Source organism: Clavelina lepadiformis, chromosome 2, assembly GCF_947623445.1.
Source record: "Clavelina lepadiformis chromosome 2, kaClaLepa1.1, whole genome shotgun sequence".
Classification (NCBI taxonomy): Eukaryota; Metazoa; Chordata; class Ascidiacea; order Aplousobranchia; family Clavelinidae; genus Clavelina; species Clavelina lepadiformis.
The window spans coordinates 8141423-8156511 of record NC_135241.1 but is presented as its reverse complement, the minus strand read 5'-3'; the positions used below and the strand labels follow the sequence as shown (position 1 = coordinate 8156511).

The 15089-nt window shown below is 35.6% G+C and overlaps 1 protein-coding gene across 2 annotated transcripts; it reads left to right on the top strand.

Moving 5' to 3' along the window:
- The first annotated feature begins 8630 nt into the window (after window positions 1-8630).
- Window positions 8631-13444, top strand: LOC143445670 (male-specific lethal 1 homolog). Of its 2 annotated transcripts, XM_076944930.1 has the most exons (10): window positions 8647-9212; window positions 9816-9896; window positions 9967-10079; window positions 10287-10849; window positions 11425-11571; window positions 11712-11782; window positions 12594-12661; window positions 12846-12958; window positions 13049-13121; window positions 13226-13444. In XM_076944930.1, the coding sequence occupies exons 1-10, from the start codon at window positions 8805-8807 to the stop codon at window positions 13239-13241; spliced, it is 1653 nt and encodes a 550-aa protein (XP_076801045.1). In that variant the 5' UTR covers window positions 8647-8804; the 3' UTR covers window positions 13242-13444. The 2 variants fall into 2 exon arrangements, with proteins under 2 accessions (XP_076801046.1, XP_076801045.1); XM_076944931.1 differs by lacking the exons at window positions 11425-11571; window positions 11712-11782; window positions 12594-12661 and having other exon boundaries at window positions 8631-9212.
- Window positions 13445-15089: the final 1645 nt, after the last annotated feature.

Below are 15089 nucleotides of genomic sequence, written 5' to 3'. Positions count from 1 at the left end.
CTTCAGAACAACAAACCTTATCAGATAAATGTGGTTCAAATTTTACTAGGAGTATGGAACTATCTTGGATTCCTATCGTCAGGGACAATTAAAGTAGTAAGACACCAAGAAAAATTAAAATAATGCATTTTACTAGGAAACATAACAAAGTTCAAGCATTTATAAATTTACATAGGCGCCCATCATACTTTTCTGTAGACAATACTTTCTTCAAGAAGTCTTTACTCGGCTTTGTTTTCTCATAAAAATCACAGCAAGAAAAGTCAGTAGCCTATTAATTTTGCAGGTGATAAGGGCTTTCATATTCAACTAGATTTTGCAGAAGGGAATGAAAAAAAGTATGTATCGGTACGAAATAAGTTCTTTCAATAACCTAACTGCAAAAAGAACACCTCCTCCTACTAGCCTGCTATTACTGAATTAGCGAATGCGCTAACAATCAATCAACCCACTGCTGGCCCAATTACCCGCTAGAATGACGTAACAATACTTAAATACAACAATACAATAACTTTCACATTTAACCCAACGAAACAAGAACATGCATCAGGCATCACCATAGGTGGGCAGTACCGAATTACTGTACAGCAGTACTTTTTCTCTACCGTAACCGGTACCGTTAGTACTTCCACAGTTAACAAACTTTTTTGGAAATCTTTTAGAAGGTCACTTTCTGTTAGCATAATAGTGGAAAAATTGCATTTGCAGCAGCATCTTTTACCCAAAAAGTACCGGTACCGAGAACCGACAAAGTACCGAGCTACTTTTTAAAGTAGTACCGAATACCGGAACAGTCGGTACATTTTTTGCCAAGTACCGGTACCGTTACCGACGGTACTTTCAAAGTAGCGACTGCCCACCTCTGGGCATCACTCTTCAGCAAGCTGGCTAAACAGATCAATCACAGCATGTTGATATTCGTGTAGTCTAGAGCAGGGTTGTCCAAACTTTTTTTACTGGCGGCCATGTACTAAAAAGTTAACCAATGTCCGGGCTACTCACTACGCACAAAATATCGTAAAGACCATGAACAAAGGCATTGGCGGCAAAATTAATTTTCTAACTCAAAATGTTAAATAGGCCTATGACGTTTAGGTTTCGTCACAATGGATAGCTGTATTTGACTTAGCTATCGTCTTGGTTGGCATATGAGTCCCTCTCACTTCTGACCGTGAAGTTTGATTTTTCGGTTTACATCAATATGTAAATGTTATTTAACGTACACTTACCTATTGATAAATCGCCTGCAAAAAATGAATACCCCGGCAGCAACAGAATACACTTTTATTATAGCCTTCAGTCGCCCAAAAAATATAATTTTGGTAATCACGTTTTAATGCACTCGTTTTTTTTTGTATCTCATCAACCCTCTTAGACTCGCAAAAAAACCATCCCATTTTTTTATCATAAATCTTTTTTTGTCCGTACGTTGTTTTTCTTCAAAAGTTGCATCATCTTGACCAAGTTTGACATCTGACGTATTTGTTTTCCAATTTCCGAACCAGTTCAATCAAGGTCCCCACATTATCATTTCTGATGCAGATGCCTTTTTCGCACGTAGACTATGACGTGACATAGAGTCACGTGGCCTGGTTGTCACAGGCCTAATAAGCTGAGAAAAATATCACCCAAAGCAATAAAAACTCATACAACTGTAGCGACTCGCTTGCCCTACAACTCTAACAGGTACCATAAACGCAACGTTTACGCCGCCCAGCGCTATATAAAATAAAGAGCCATAGAAGAATTAATCTAATGATTTATTTCATTGCAAAATGGGCGGATAAAGGATGTGAATATTTCAACGTTCTTCGTGGGAGCAGTAATGCGATGATATTCTAGTTCTTAGAAAATTTTGATTAAGATTTATATAACATTGAAGATTTTTGCTTTATGTACGTGCATTCGAAAAGTTCCTTTGGTTATGCCATATTTGATGTGATAGGCCTACTTAACAGCACTTAACAGTTAACTGCAGTGTACCGGCACTACAGGGTCTCGTTACAGGTGAGATCAGAAGAATTTACAATACGGCATTGTAAGTTCTTGTGACATAATTTCTAAATTTCTACACAATATCTGCTCAATAATGTACTGTATCTTAGGTCACCTTACAAAAAACGAATGAAAGATAATAATTACCACTAAATGATTGGAAAAATAATTTACATCTGAATAGTGTGAAGTTGAACAGTTTTATGTAAACCACATTGAAATAAAGTTTGTTAGACTTAAACTTTCAACGTTAGTTTTGTATTTCTTTATCTTTGATACAAAGTTACGTGTGAGCTCGATGATGGCCGCGGGCTAATTATAAACAGGTGCCGGGCCGCAGTTTGGACACCCCTGGTCTAGGGCAATGCTGGCTGTCTAAATGCCAAAGCGGAATTGACTGACCGGGACGGTAGGACAAAGTCTTAAAAATCAATCAATCATTTTATTTTTCGTCCAAAGCGCGTTGGGAACGAAAAATCAAACCAGTTGTTACTAACATGCGTCAATGAACAGGAAAAAATGATAAAGCCGAAAAGGTTTAAAACGTGCTCAAAAAAAATAACGATATTATTTGCTGGTAACAACTAGCACAGCCACTAAACCTATAATTAGCTAAATTCATAAAACATAAGTTGAAAAAGCGCAAATTATGCAGACGAGCAGGTGGTGTGTTCAAGCAACTGATGAATGCAAGTTTCTTCAATACTGTATATCACACATTTTCATATACACCGGGACTGTCCTGGCTAAAACGTTTGGTAAGCCTATATCACCATCATGTTTATAGAGATCAGTGGTACCGATGTATGCATATGTACGATGTCTATAGCTAATATTTGTTGTTAGATTTCTATGACTGAACCAAAATATTGGCAAATGTGCACCGTATGTTCGGTGAGATTACCTCCTGGTATCGTTACGGCGTTGGTCAGTACCCACCATTGACAATCCTACCGATAACTTAATATATCTTATAACAATTTTTGATTTTTCTATGAGTTTATATGAAAATGCAGTTTTCGAATGCGTAGTTTATTTAAGGGGCCATTCTACCAAGATGTAGGATTAAGGGCCTAGCTTATGACATTTAATAATTCGCTTGTGCACTACTCGTGTGAGGTATTACACAGGGAACATATCTGTCATAAAGACCGCATTTGCTGGCGGTAATTGTTTGTATATGAGCGAGGACGATTGATGGTTGGTGACTTGTTTTGCTTCTGCTTCGATTGATGAGTTCTCATTTCTCAAATTTGCGTGACTATGCTGTTAGTTGCTTGATTCTGTCTATAAAAATTACTAACTTATAAAGTTCCCATTTTATTTATTATCAGACACGAAGGCTTTCACCTTCGGGCAAAGCTTGCTGAATGTTACATAGCGCTGTAGTAACCAGTGAAACCAATCACGTAAAAAGGAAAGATTGAAAACATTACATCAGTATTTATATGTGACACACCAGTTCAAGCGAGGAAATTATCTGACGTCATTAAGGAAAACGCAAATTTGGTCAACAACTGAATTACGGGATTCTAAATTAAATTTCAAACATTTTGAAAAACAACTCGTGATTCGTGACGTAATCGTCACATAGCCTTCCTACCCAGAGTAAAGCTTGCCTGAAATGAAATTGAAGGCAACCTTTACTCGACAAAATTATGTCTTTGATTAAATTATTTATCACGGACATTAAAACAAGAATTTAGTACAGTACAATGACAGAGTTCGGCAAATATAACAAATATCGATACACCGTTTCACTTGAAATACAAAACATGAGACATAAGCTTACAGAAGTGTCGCTTTCCCTTGCGTGTCGAAGGTAAAAAAATGAGCGATCACGTCTGCGTGTGTCGTTCCGCGGCTGTAGCAAGCCTTGTACGCGGTAGAGAGATGCAGTTTGTTGCGATGTCCAATGGACTTTGTTTCTTGATGCGTAAAAATATATACAATAGTTTGCTCATGCTCTTGGAGATGTATAACACGTTAGTTAGGCGATCAAAACTTCATCACATCAACCAGGTAGCAATGCCATTAGTTCTGTTGTTTCCGAATTAATCTGGTTGCTGATATTGTAGATGGAATGTCTTGAAAACTTCCTCGTTGACTAGCGTTCGTAGTTGGCTGATCTTGCTGTTGAAACTTGATCATCAAAACTTCATAAATAGCTGGTAACAGTCTTTCTCGCTCAATGTGCAACTAACTCAGCAATTTCGAACTTACTCGGGCACCAATTTATGACAAAGAGAAGGATGATGGTTGAATTGATATCTTGTTTTTCTGCTCACTCGATGAGATGGTTGTCATGTCCCGAACGGTTTGCTTCTGCTGTTTGTTTAATTTCTGTCTATATAAATTGCTAACTGATAAAGTTCCCATTTTATTCATTATAACACAAAGGCTTTCGCCTTCGGGCAAAGCTTACTGAATGTTACATAGCGCTGTAGTAACCAGTGAAATCGATCACGTAAAAAAGGAAAGATTGAAAACATTACATCAGTATTTACATGTGACACACCAGTTCAAGCGAGGAAATTATCTGACGTCATTAAGGAAAACGCAAATTTGGTCAACAACTGAATTACGGGATTCTAAATTAAATTTCAAACATTTTGAAAAACAACTCGTGATTCGTGACGTAATCGTCACAAGCTAATGCTGTAATGTAACTAATGTCAGAGTGTATAGGCCTACCCTAGCTACTTTATACCAAAATGTAGCTAATATAATCAGGGTAACAAATTTATTAACTACACTAGTTACATCAGCTATATTTTGATATTTAGTAGCTACATTGTATTTCATTGGTGACTCGTGGTCTTTGGTCAAAGTAACCACATGTTATTTAAACAAAAGTAGCGTATTTTTACTCCCGAAAGACTATTGTTACATAAGTAGAAGTAGCCTGTTGTTGCTACTCCACTACAAGTACAAAGTAGAGGTATTGCTGTTTAAAACTACTCTAGTATGACGTAGAACTAAGGTCGGGAAACCTTTTCGGCTAAGTAATCATGAACGCTAGATATTTTTAATTGTATTTCCGTGAGAGCCTGTATATATACTGTAGGCCTATGTATATAAAATGACTAACACAAATAGAAAAATTTCCCAACTATCAATATTACATACAAAAATATATATACACTTCTTTATTCCTTGCATTTTTTTTGTAAATAAGTTTTTCATACATTCTGTGATTTGCGTGAAACGGGTCACTTCGATAAATAACAACCCTTACAGTGGAGTGAGCTTGACTCAGAACAATTTAGCCTTTTTAAAAAAATCACAAATATTTTTAGCTCACTAACCTATACACTAAACATAAGTATATCAAAGCAAGTTAACTAGCGGCAAAATAAACTTGGCAAAATTCTCGTATCTCGGGGAATCACCATTTTCACCCCCCCCAAAATTTTTTTACATCCGCCCCTGGGTCCGTTTATAACTGGTAGCAAAATGACAATGTAATTATTGAATTTAGCTTTTAGGAGTAAACCGTGTGACGAATTATGAATCTGTATCTAACCTACCTCTACCTACAGGCATATATACAGAACTATGAAGTTTATGTATTTTTCTATTTTTCCTTACTATACTTGTTTGTCTGTAAGCTGAAGTGTATGCCTGTACAATAATTTGTCATCAAACTTGACAAATTTACAGATAGACTTAACCCTAGTGGAAAGTTGGTATGATGGCAATTGTAAATTGGCGTTTTACCCTATATTTGGGTCTGGTGCAGAAGTGCACAACCAGATAACGTCACAATTTGAGTAGCTGGGATATAGCATACAAAGGCAAATTGTGGTTGTGCACTTCTCCACCTGACCCCTATATTCTATATATATTAGGATGTCTATGTCTGTGCATTGACATGGCGTAAATTTTGGCATTAATGGCCATTTTGGCATTTGGCCTCCAATATTTAGGCAGCATCTGTTTTTTACTGGCGGTTGGTTACCAAACGTGAAAATCGCTACTTCGTTAAAACTGCTACCAGGTGAGGCAATTAATATTTTACAATTAAGATTGCCGGCGGGCGGTGAAGTAGACAGTTATTTTACTGGCCACCGTTTACCGAAGTAGGAAAATATGAATAACTTATGGAAAATAGCAATTAGGTCAATGAAAATGTAGGCTATGCTATGCTGATTTTCAACTAAAATGACATATATACTTATTTTTTCTAAGTGTACATTGACACCTAAAAGTAATCTCCTTTGATCCAAACTCTCACTTCCCATGATTAAAATACTAAGGTAACCTTCGAATTGAAAAAATTATACTTATTTTCAACTTAAGATGACATACTCTTTTTGCTCTTTCGACCCAAATTCTCACCTCTCATGATTAGATTACCTCAAAAATAACTTCGAACAAAAATAAACCAACAAAGGCAGGATTCATACATGCCACAATCCAGCATTTGGGTCCAATCACTAACCATTGCGCCACCACATGTCCTTTTTCCCTTGTCTAAAACGAGAGTGGGCTAATAAACCTACCAGCGGAAATCTGCCGGTTACGGTATTGTGATTTTGTAACAACTGTTAATTAACACTTGTAAAGTAGCCACTTGTTATATTTATTGGCTCATTTATCCGAACACTCAAAGCAAAGAGACTATAGATATACATTTAAATCTGTAAGTTCACCTTCATGCATAAGACACCTTTAGATTGTTTTAGACCTAGTAGCCCAATTCTGAATAGTGAAACACTTTGCCCATATCACCTCATATAGGTTAGACTTAATGAGTGGCGTAGCAGCGCTGTGGATTTATCCAGGGGTGACAGGCTCTGATGGGGTGGTAAAACTTAAAAAGCAGCACAGTATACCATAGAAATTATACAGTAATCGTTACTGTTACTTCACGTTCAGAATTTTCTGAATACAAAATTCTTTTTGTTTACTATTTCTTAAGGCGTTGTTTCTTAAACTGTAATTGATTGTCTACTTACGACTTGCTTCTTCAAGTGTAAATGTGAGATAAAAAAATTATGTTAACTTATTGAAACGATACCGACGAGTGTTTGGTCATACCCAGTTTTAAATTCAACCATTTTCATATCATTCAAATAAACCCAATTCAATTCGCTCTTCGCTGATACAAGACAAGTGCTTGGCCCTGTGCCTAGCATCTATGCAAGACAAACAACTATTTTTAGCAAAATAAAGCTGCCATATTACTGTGATGTTATATCAAAATTCTGCCTTGCTTACTGTTGTTTTTCATTTAATAGTTTAAAAATCTGGTCATGTGTTGCGGACAAACTTATACAAAAACAATTGGAGCAGCATTAACCAAGTTTATTGCTTTACTTGTGACAATGTGGAGTGCCAGACATAGTTACATTAACTTTTGGTTGGGTCTGACACAATACTTGCAATTATTTTACAATTATTATTTGACCAGGTACGCATTATGAGATGTAATGGAAAATTAGTTTAGAAAAATGTTTGATATCGTTAGCCAAGTTACTCACAGACAAACCTGCTTTCTATCAGAGATAAAGTTGTTTCGTTAAACATACCAAATGAAGTTGACAACGCACCCAGACGAAGTAGAAAAATGAAACGAAAAGCATTTGAGATACCCAAATGATTGTAAGTTGTTTTATACTGCTTGCAAGGATTACGTGATTAAGTTATAAAAACAACGCCGCAAAGACAAGTTGCAGAGCATATTAGCATTAATGGCACTTGCAATTGACAGAAAGATTTCATCAACTGCAAATGGATACGATTAGATTCAGGTTCGTTGAATACTGAAACAAGATATTCGGATTCTCACAAATCCGAATCATTTTTAGTTCAACACATCCCTAATGGTGTTATTTAGTATTGTGGGAACCTTCACAACATTATTATTATTGCAATGATACTTTCCTACAGAGGAAAGCCTACACTGGACTTAAGGGGGCGGCAATTTCAGGCAGCTACGCCTAGAGTCAAGGGATGCACATTCTAGAAAAATTACTCCGAATCAAAAATGAATTGAAACCAATTTTTGTATTTTTTCCAAATCTTAGGAACCGGTTTTATTTTGTGATTGAAGGTTTTCATTGGCATGGGCAGGAGATCTTGTTGTCGATTTTTAATTCACATCCCAATATTATGCACTGGGTGTGTTAATCGTCATGAATTAAACTGTGTCATGTCAATTTGACAATTATCAACTACTTAACTTGCTTGAACCGTATATAATAACTTTGTAAACCTATATTACAAAGGCAAAACAAAAGCCATGTCAGTGCTTAAATTTTTTAACTTGAGCTATTTGAAATAAGATTTGAAATTCCGGATTTGGAATTAACTATTCTAAAATAATCAATTATTCTGTATTATACATCTCTAGCTATGCCACTGGGCTTACCCAGGTTTGGGTTAAGCGTTATGGTATGGTATGGTATCACAATTTTTATCATTGGATTAAAAAATATTCACACGACTCATATACTTGGCGATGATTCTGTACCATTTGAGCCCCAGTTAGGCAGTTACCAAGCTTGCCTTTTTTCTAAAGTCTGACAGATAGGCTACTCCTTTTTTATTTTATGTATTACTCGCCATAGTGAAAAGTGTTGCACCTGGATGCATGAGGTCGTGCACGCCAAACTTTTTTATCTTCACGCCAATTTATAATAAGTAAAAAAAGAAAAACTGGATGACTCAGTGTCAATTTATGATAAATAAAGAATTGATATTACGTTTCATGTTTTTGTACCTGCAGGAAATGGCGGAGTTGAATAAAATTGAGTTATTTTTGCATAAATCTTGCACTGCACTTGTTAATTGCATTGCATAAAATGGCTGCAAAACCAATGCCACGAATTCGAGCGGGAATGTCTGGAAACCCTGTTGTTAGTATTGCTGGTACAAAGCGTCCATTGTCTTCAGACCGAAGTAAATCACATGAAAATGTCCGTCAGACGCGGTTGTCTTTTCCTGGCCTTGCCCCTGATCAAACACCATCTACAATTTTAAAGCATGATGCACCTTCTGGTAATGATGAAACTGTTGTTCAAACTAATGAGCATTGTGATAGATTTCTTAACCAAACTCTCAAAGCAATTAATGTGGAAACTATGGAAAAGAAATCTATCAACCATGATCCACGAATTAATATTATGGATACTGATATCAGTCAGTCATCTGTTCTAACTGGAGATACAGATTCAGAAATGCAGCGCTTAAAAGAACTAATGATGTTACAGGTGAATTTTGTTTATCTTTTATGGTACTTGTGTGTTATTTTTAAGAAATTGTTCACATTTCTTCGCTAGCATCAGTGTTGTATGCTACTGATTTTAGTCATTGACTTGACTCAAATCACATTTTCCATGACATGATTTGACTCGAGTCAAATGTTCTAAAAGACTCAAACTGACTTAATGCAAAGTCAAAAATGCTTCAATTTGCCTGTAATGGCAAAAAATGTAGCTTCAAATAACAGAAATCTATGGATTTTTTTCTAAAAATTATATTTGTTCTTCTCTGAACAAAAATATCACTTAGACTAATTTGGAGACAGACATGCATATTATGATGTAAAAAGATATGGTAAGTTACAGGCATTTGCTTTGGTTGCGTCACAGTTTACATTGTCTCGACTTAGCTCGAGTGACAACTTAAATTGGCTCAACATCATTGGAGTCACAACTAGAACTGACTCAATTTGACTCGAGTTAGAAAAAATGACTTGGTTACAACACTGGCTAACATAATAGTAGGTTTAAAACTTCAAGCATGAAAAATGGTGCTAATTCTTTGGTTGACTGTGTTTTAATTGTTATCACTAATCAAACGATTATATTTAGGTATCTCTTATTAGCCGCCAACAAGACCTTCTAAAGCTTCGCGATAAAGAGATTATGAGATTAAAAGCCACTAATCAGTCGGTAATAGAAAGTATTAAAACTTTAAATTTTGTAGTTACTTTCTGCCTTGCAAACCTCTTTTTATTTAAAGTATAAAAGTCGTTTGGAAAGAATGGAACGAAGGATCGCCCTGTCTCGTCGCCAGAGCGGAAATAAAGATGTTCACTTAAAACATCAGGAAGAAAAACTTTTATCAGAAAAACAGTAAATACTTTGCTAACTTGTTTTTTTTGTGACAAGTTTTATTTTCGTATTTAGGGCAAAAATTGAATGGCGTTGTTAAAACAGTTAAATCACGGTCTTATATTTTAACGCAATTTAAGGAATCATAAAATTGACGCATCTGATGTTTATACTAACGTTTATGAGCAAAAGATCACAAGTTATGAAAGCATTTTAAATTAATTACAGATTTTCCGCAAAGAAAGAACCTACATCCTGCAGAGTACCACAGGAGGAAACTAGTATATCATCAGTTGAAGAGCAATCAGAAACTGTCAATAAATCTTTATCACAAAACGATGTTTTGAATCACAACGATAACAGTTCAACTTCTGCTAAAACTACCCCCAGCGCTGAGATCAAACCAGATCTCGCAATGGCTCAATGCACACCAGTCAAACAGCTTTCACCCGGTAGCTCTGGTTGTGTACCAGTTCCAGTGTCTTATATACAACGTTGCCAAAATCAGCTGTATGCCAGCAGTCTCACCTCACCAACAACACCTTCAAAAACTCATTCAAACCTTTCGCCCAAACTAATAGAAGATTTGAGTCATTCAAAAATTGCTCTTAAAGTTTGTGATCACTGCCCTAACTGTGTTGCTGTTGCAACTGAAATCCATTCATTACTGACCATTGCCAAAGATGCTGATGACAAAAAAGACAATGCCATTAGTAAGAGAGACGATTCATCTGCTGGCTTGGATGAAACCATGTTTTACATTGCTGGATTAGTAACCTGCAAAGAAGAAGGTAATTGTAAATCAAATTATTGCTGTGCCCAGGAAGTGAACTGTATTACTTCACTGTATTCTTCTAAAATGATGCCAAGTTATGAATTTTTTTTTCTTTGTTAAGTTATTTCTCTTAAATTTGCCAATGCCAACACCACACATTAGTATTGGTAACTTCTAGCAAAATGTGACGCTTTACCCTTGTTATGTCTTGTCATCACAGTTTTCTTGACTTAACGGAAAAAGATTGTCCACACGTAAGACGTGTTGTGAAAAATGGTATTGAATGTTGATTTTTATGATCATTCATGCTCTTTTTGCTAGAATGTTTAGTACAATTTTTTCAAAAAGTGCTAACTAGTGAGTGGTGACATAACAATATGCAACTTCCTGTTACATGGGAAAGTAATGTCACAGTGCAAACCAATTTTTTTTGGAAAATTTATTCACAAATCTATCATATAGGTTAAAGAAAACATTACCAAACATACAGGTTTAAAGTTTTCCTGCTGAGGCCATTAACACTGTCATCATTGTTTAGTTCTGAAATACTCTGTCGGTATGTATGTTGAATTCAGTATTATTTTTATAAAGGAAATGTGACCAGTGGCTGGGATTACAATGTGCCAGACAAAATGATTCGCACGAAATATCCGTATTATCAGCAAGTTTGGGTAACTGACTCGCAGGCATATAATATTGCTGAAGTTGACAATATTGATGATAAAAATGTGCTCAACGGTGAGCCATTTTCTTTAGTTACAGAGCGCAATCAATATATTTTAAAATAAGTTACATCTGCTAGTGGTAATTTTTGTTTCTTTGATGTTAGCATAGAGAGCTTAAAATGCTATTTACTTACACTGTTTTTTATTTTGCAGTTCCAAAGTGGAAAGTGAATAGAGTAAATCCTAAATCATTTAACATTACTTCCACAATTAGTTCAACGGAGGTAAATAGTGATCTGTTAGTAAATTCAATTTGCAGATTTTGCCTTAATTTTTTGAACTGAAAAACTGAAAGCATGTTTTGAGATTCATATGATGAGTTTTCACCAGAAAATCTTGATTTTATATATTATATATCTTTGTGTAATGCAATGATGAACATTAAACATGCTGTTTAGCGGCCCCAGCCTCCAAAGTATCACTAAATGCATTCTATCTATTCACCAGAACTGTATCTCATTCATGAAAAATATCACTTGTGTGTTCTGAGTACTTGAAAAAGCATAATGCCTTGCCCAGAAAGTAAAGTTTGACACTGCCAGAAGAATTGTACTGAAAGTGCCATGAGGACTAGAGCCTTGCTTAAGAATCATTTGTAACAACCTGTTTTCTTTTTGGTTTTCGAAATGGTTCAAAGTTCAGCAACAATTGTTTCTCGAGTGACATGAACATATCATTTATTAATAACTGCCATCTAAGCTCTAGGTGGGCCACATGAAAACCATCAGTGGGTCAAAGTTTGCTCGCACCTATTTTACACACAATCAAAAACAATCTATGTTTAAGAAAACATTATGCTGAAGTTTTGCCACGCTGCCATAAAAGCCTCCATTCACTGGGCTAGGACTGTATGGAAATGCATACCGTGTTCTAAGTACAGACTTCCATTCAGCAGCTTTTTTTGTTCCAAACATAATGCAACGTAACAAAATTCATCTCCAGATTACTTGTTGGTTTTCAGTTGTACGATATTAGATAAACAACTAATAATAACAATTTGTCTCAGAGCATGCATACTTATGTATTGTTTCTTAGGAAATAGATGATGAAGCATATTTCAAGCGTCATAATAAATTTGAAATTGCAGAAAAAAGAAGGAAAAGGTGGAAATTTTTTGACATATCATATAGCTAACATACTACAAGACATAGCAAGTGGGATTAAAAAATTAATATGAAGAGTTAATTTATTTGATTAATTGCTGTGTTTGGACAAAATAACTTTTAAAATGTTTGTTGGGAAAAAAGCAGAAAAAGTTCTATTTTGTTTTCTGAACTTCTGTTCCAGATGGGATATTCAGCGCATCCGTGAATATCGTTATAATGAAAAACTTCGAAACAAATCACTTAAACCTGGCGAACTTCTTGAAATTGATTCATTTTCACCTTCCCTTCACAGCAGTGAGTAAAAGTTGTTTTATTGATATAGAAAGGACATACGTTTTGATGCATTGTTTTGAAGCATTTTAACATACCGTATAATTTTCACAGTCATTGCGGTTGAAGTTCAGGATTTCCTTCCCATCAATGTTTTTGGGCAATCTTTGGCTTCCGTAACACCTCAGTAAGTTTTTGATTTTGTTTTAAATCATGACTATTTACTTTTAAACCATTATAGTGATTACATGTAGTTTACAGACTAACAATACAATGAAATTTATTTTGTAGAGAGTTTTCGCTTTAGCAAGCTAACATAGAAAAGCTCCAGCGAAGCTTTTCTTGAATCCATTTTCAGAAGATCTGAGAATTAGGATCATTTTTTTAAATAGTTTGCATATCATGACTATTTACTAGCACTTTGTTGAACTTACATGGTTTATGTGTTGTATGTGTCGCATTTCAGTATACTGTGGCAACGTTTTTTAAATTAAATAACTCAATATTGTTGGCGTGGACTTTTTGCTTTGAGGGAAGGTTGTACACTTGCTGTGAGGATGTAACTGAAATTTTATCTAGGGAAGTTTCTTAGACATGCAAGTCATGTGCCTGTGAGAGCATATAAATACAGGTATACTCTTTTTTAATTACGCATTGTATTGGTACACGTGCGTGACCAGTACTGCTTTCAATCGTGAATGGTTCGCTTTCCATACTATGGAGAAATAGACATTTGACGATTGTGTCATGCTTCACACCATAGTTGACATATTATACGTCATCGTCCAATATTTTTGTTATGTACTGTAGTGTCGATCTATTAGTAATTTCTTCGATTTAATCCGATCAACGGAATCGCTTTCTATATGTGATATCACACCACTCAGACTCTTTGTAGCGACATGATACAATATATCCCTGATCTATTGAAACCGGAGACGCCGGTTAACCTTGGCAGTTGCTTTAAACAAACCGGTTTATTTCTTAAATGGCGGTGTTTTCAAGAACTGGTTGATAAACGTACTCCAATGCAAATGGTTTATGTAGCTGCTGCAAGGCTAAACTCGTACATGCAATGTGAGATTTCCTGTTTTTTACCATAACACTAGCTTGCAAAAAAATAACAGAACATGCAGAAAATAAATGTTACTGTATTGTGGCGATGTTGGGGGCTATATTAATGTTTTTCGATGGCATAAAGCCAAAGGCATTGTTCGTTTAGAACTCCTTTTGTCTATTTTACTTTTGACTCCGTTGGTATAGGTCAGGGATGTCCAACCTGCGGCCCGCCTGAGATTTTTGTGCGGCCCGCTAGTCATTTTCACTCCAAAAGTATGTACTTCATGTACCCATTTTTCTTGAAATTTAATAGGTTTTGCGGCCCATTCAATTATTTCAAGTGACAATGCGGCCCACTATAATAAAAGGTTGGACATCCCTGGTATAGGTGGTTATATGGTCTTCTTGTTTCTTGGAGTCAGCACAATGTTCATTAAGTCCAAATTCTTATAGTCCTAAATGTAGTCGCAATTACATCAGAATAATTTATCATGTATCATTTCCACAAACACACTTTTCAGATAGACCTTTCACAAACCAAGATTTTCTGAAAAAAGAGATTTTTTAAAGGACTACGATCAAACCAAGATCAAATCTATTTATCCTTTTTGCTATAGCCAATCAGCTAAGGCCACTAGTTCTACATATTGATATGTCACACTATATTTCTTTTGTCCACGAACAATTGGACCACACTATTTACGTCACAGAACTATGTCAATAAGAACAATTCCTAAAGTCTAAATGTACTACAAGCAATTCCCAATACCATCTATTGATGGAACTCCGGCGACTCTTTACGTTTTTAAAAATTAAATGTTTGAATGAGATAACTAACCAAAGACAGTACAGTTTTCTTGATAATATGCACATTTCACCTAGCTAGAGAACACACAATTGCTAATGAAAAACGTCAATTATTACAATTCACTATCAAAATCGCCATAGTATGCTAATTGTGAAAAATGCATAAAACCAGTCCCACAAGTTGGAGCACTGCTAACACGGAAATCTGGTTTAACTGTTGTAGATTAGTACCTTTACACCAGCCAAAAAGACATAGCTTTAGTTTTTACGTACGCGCTTGCATTTAGTC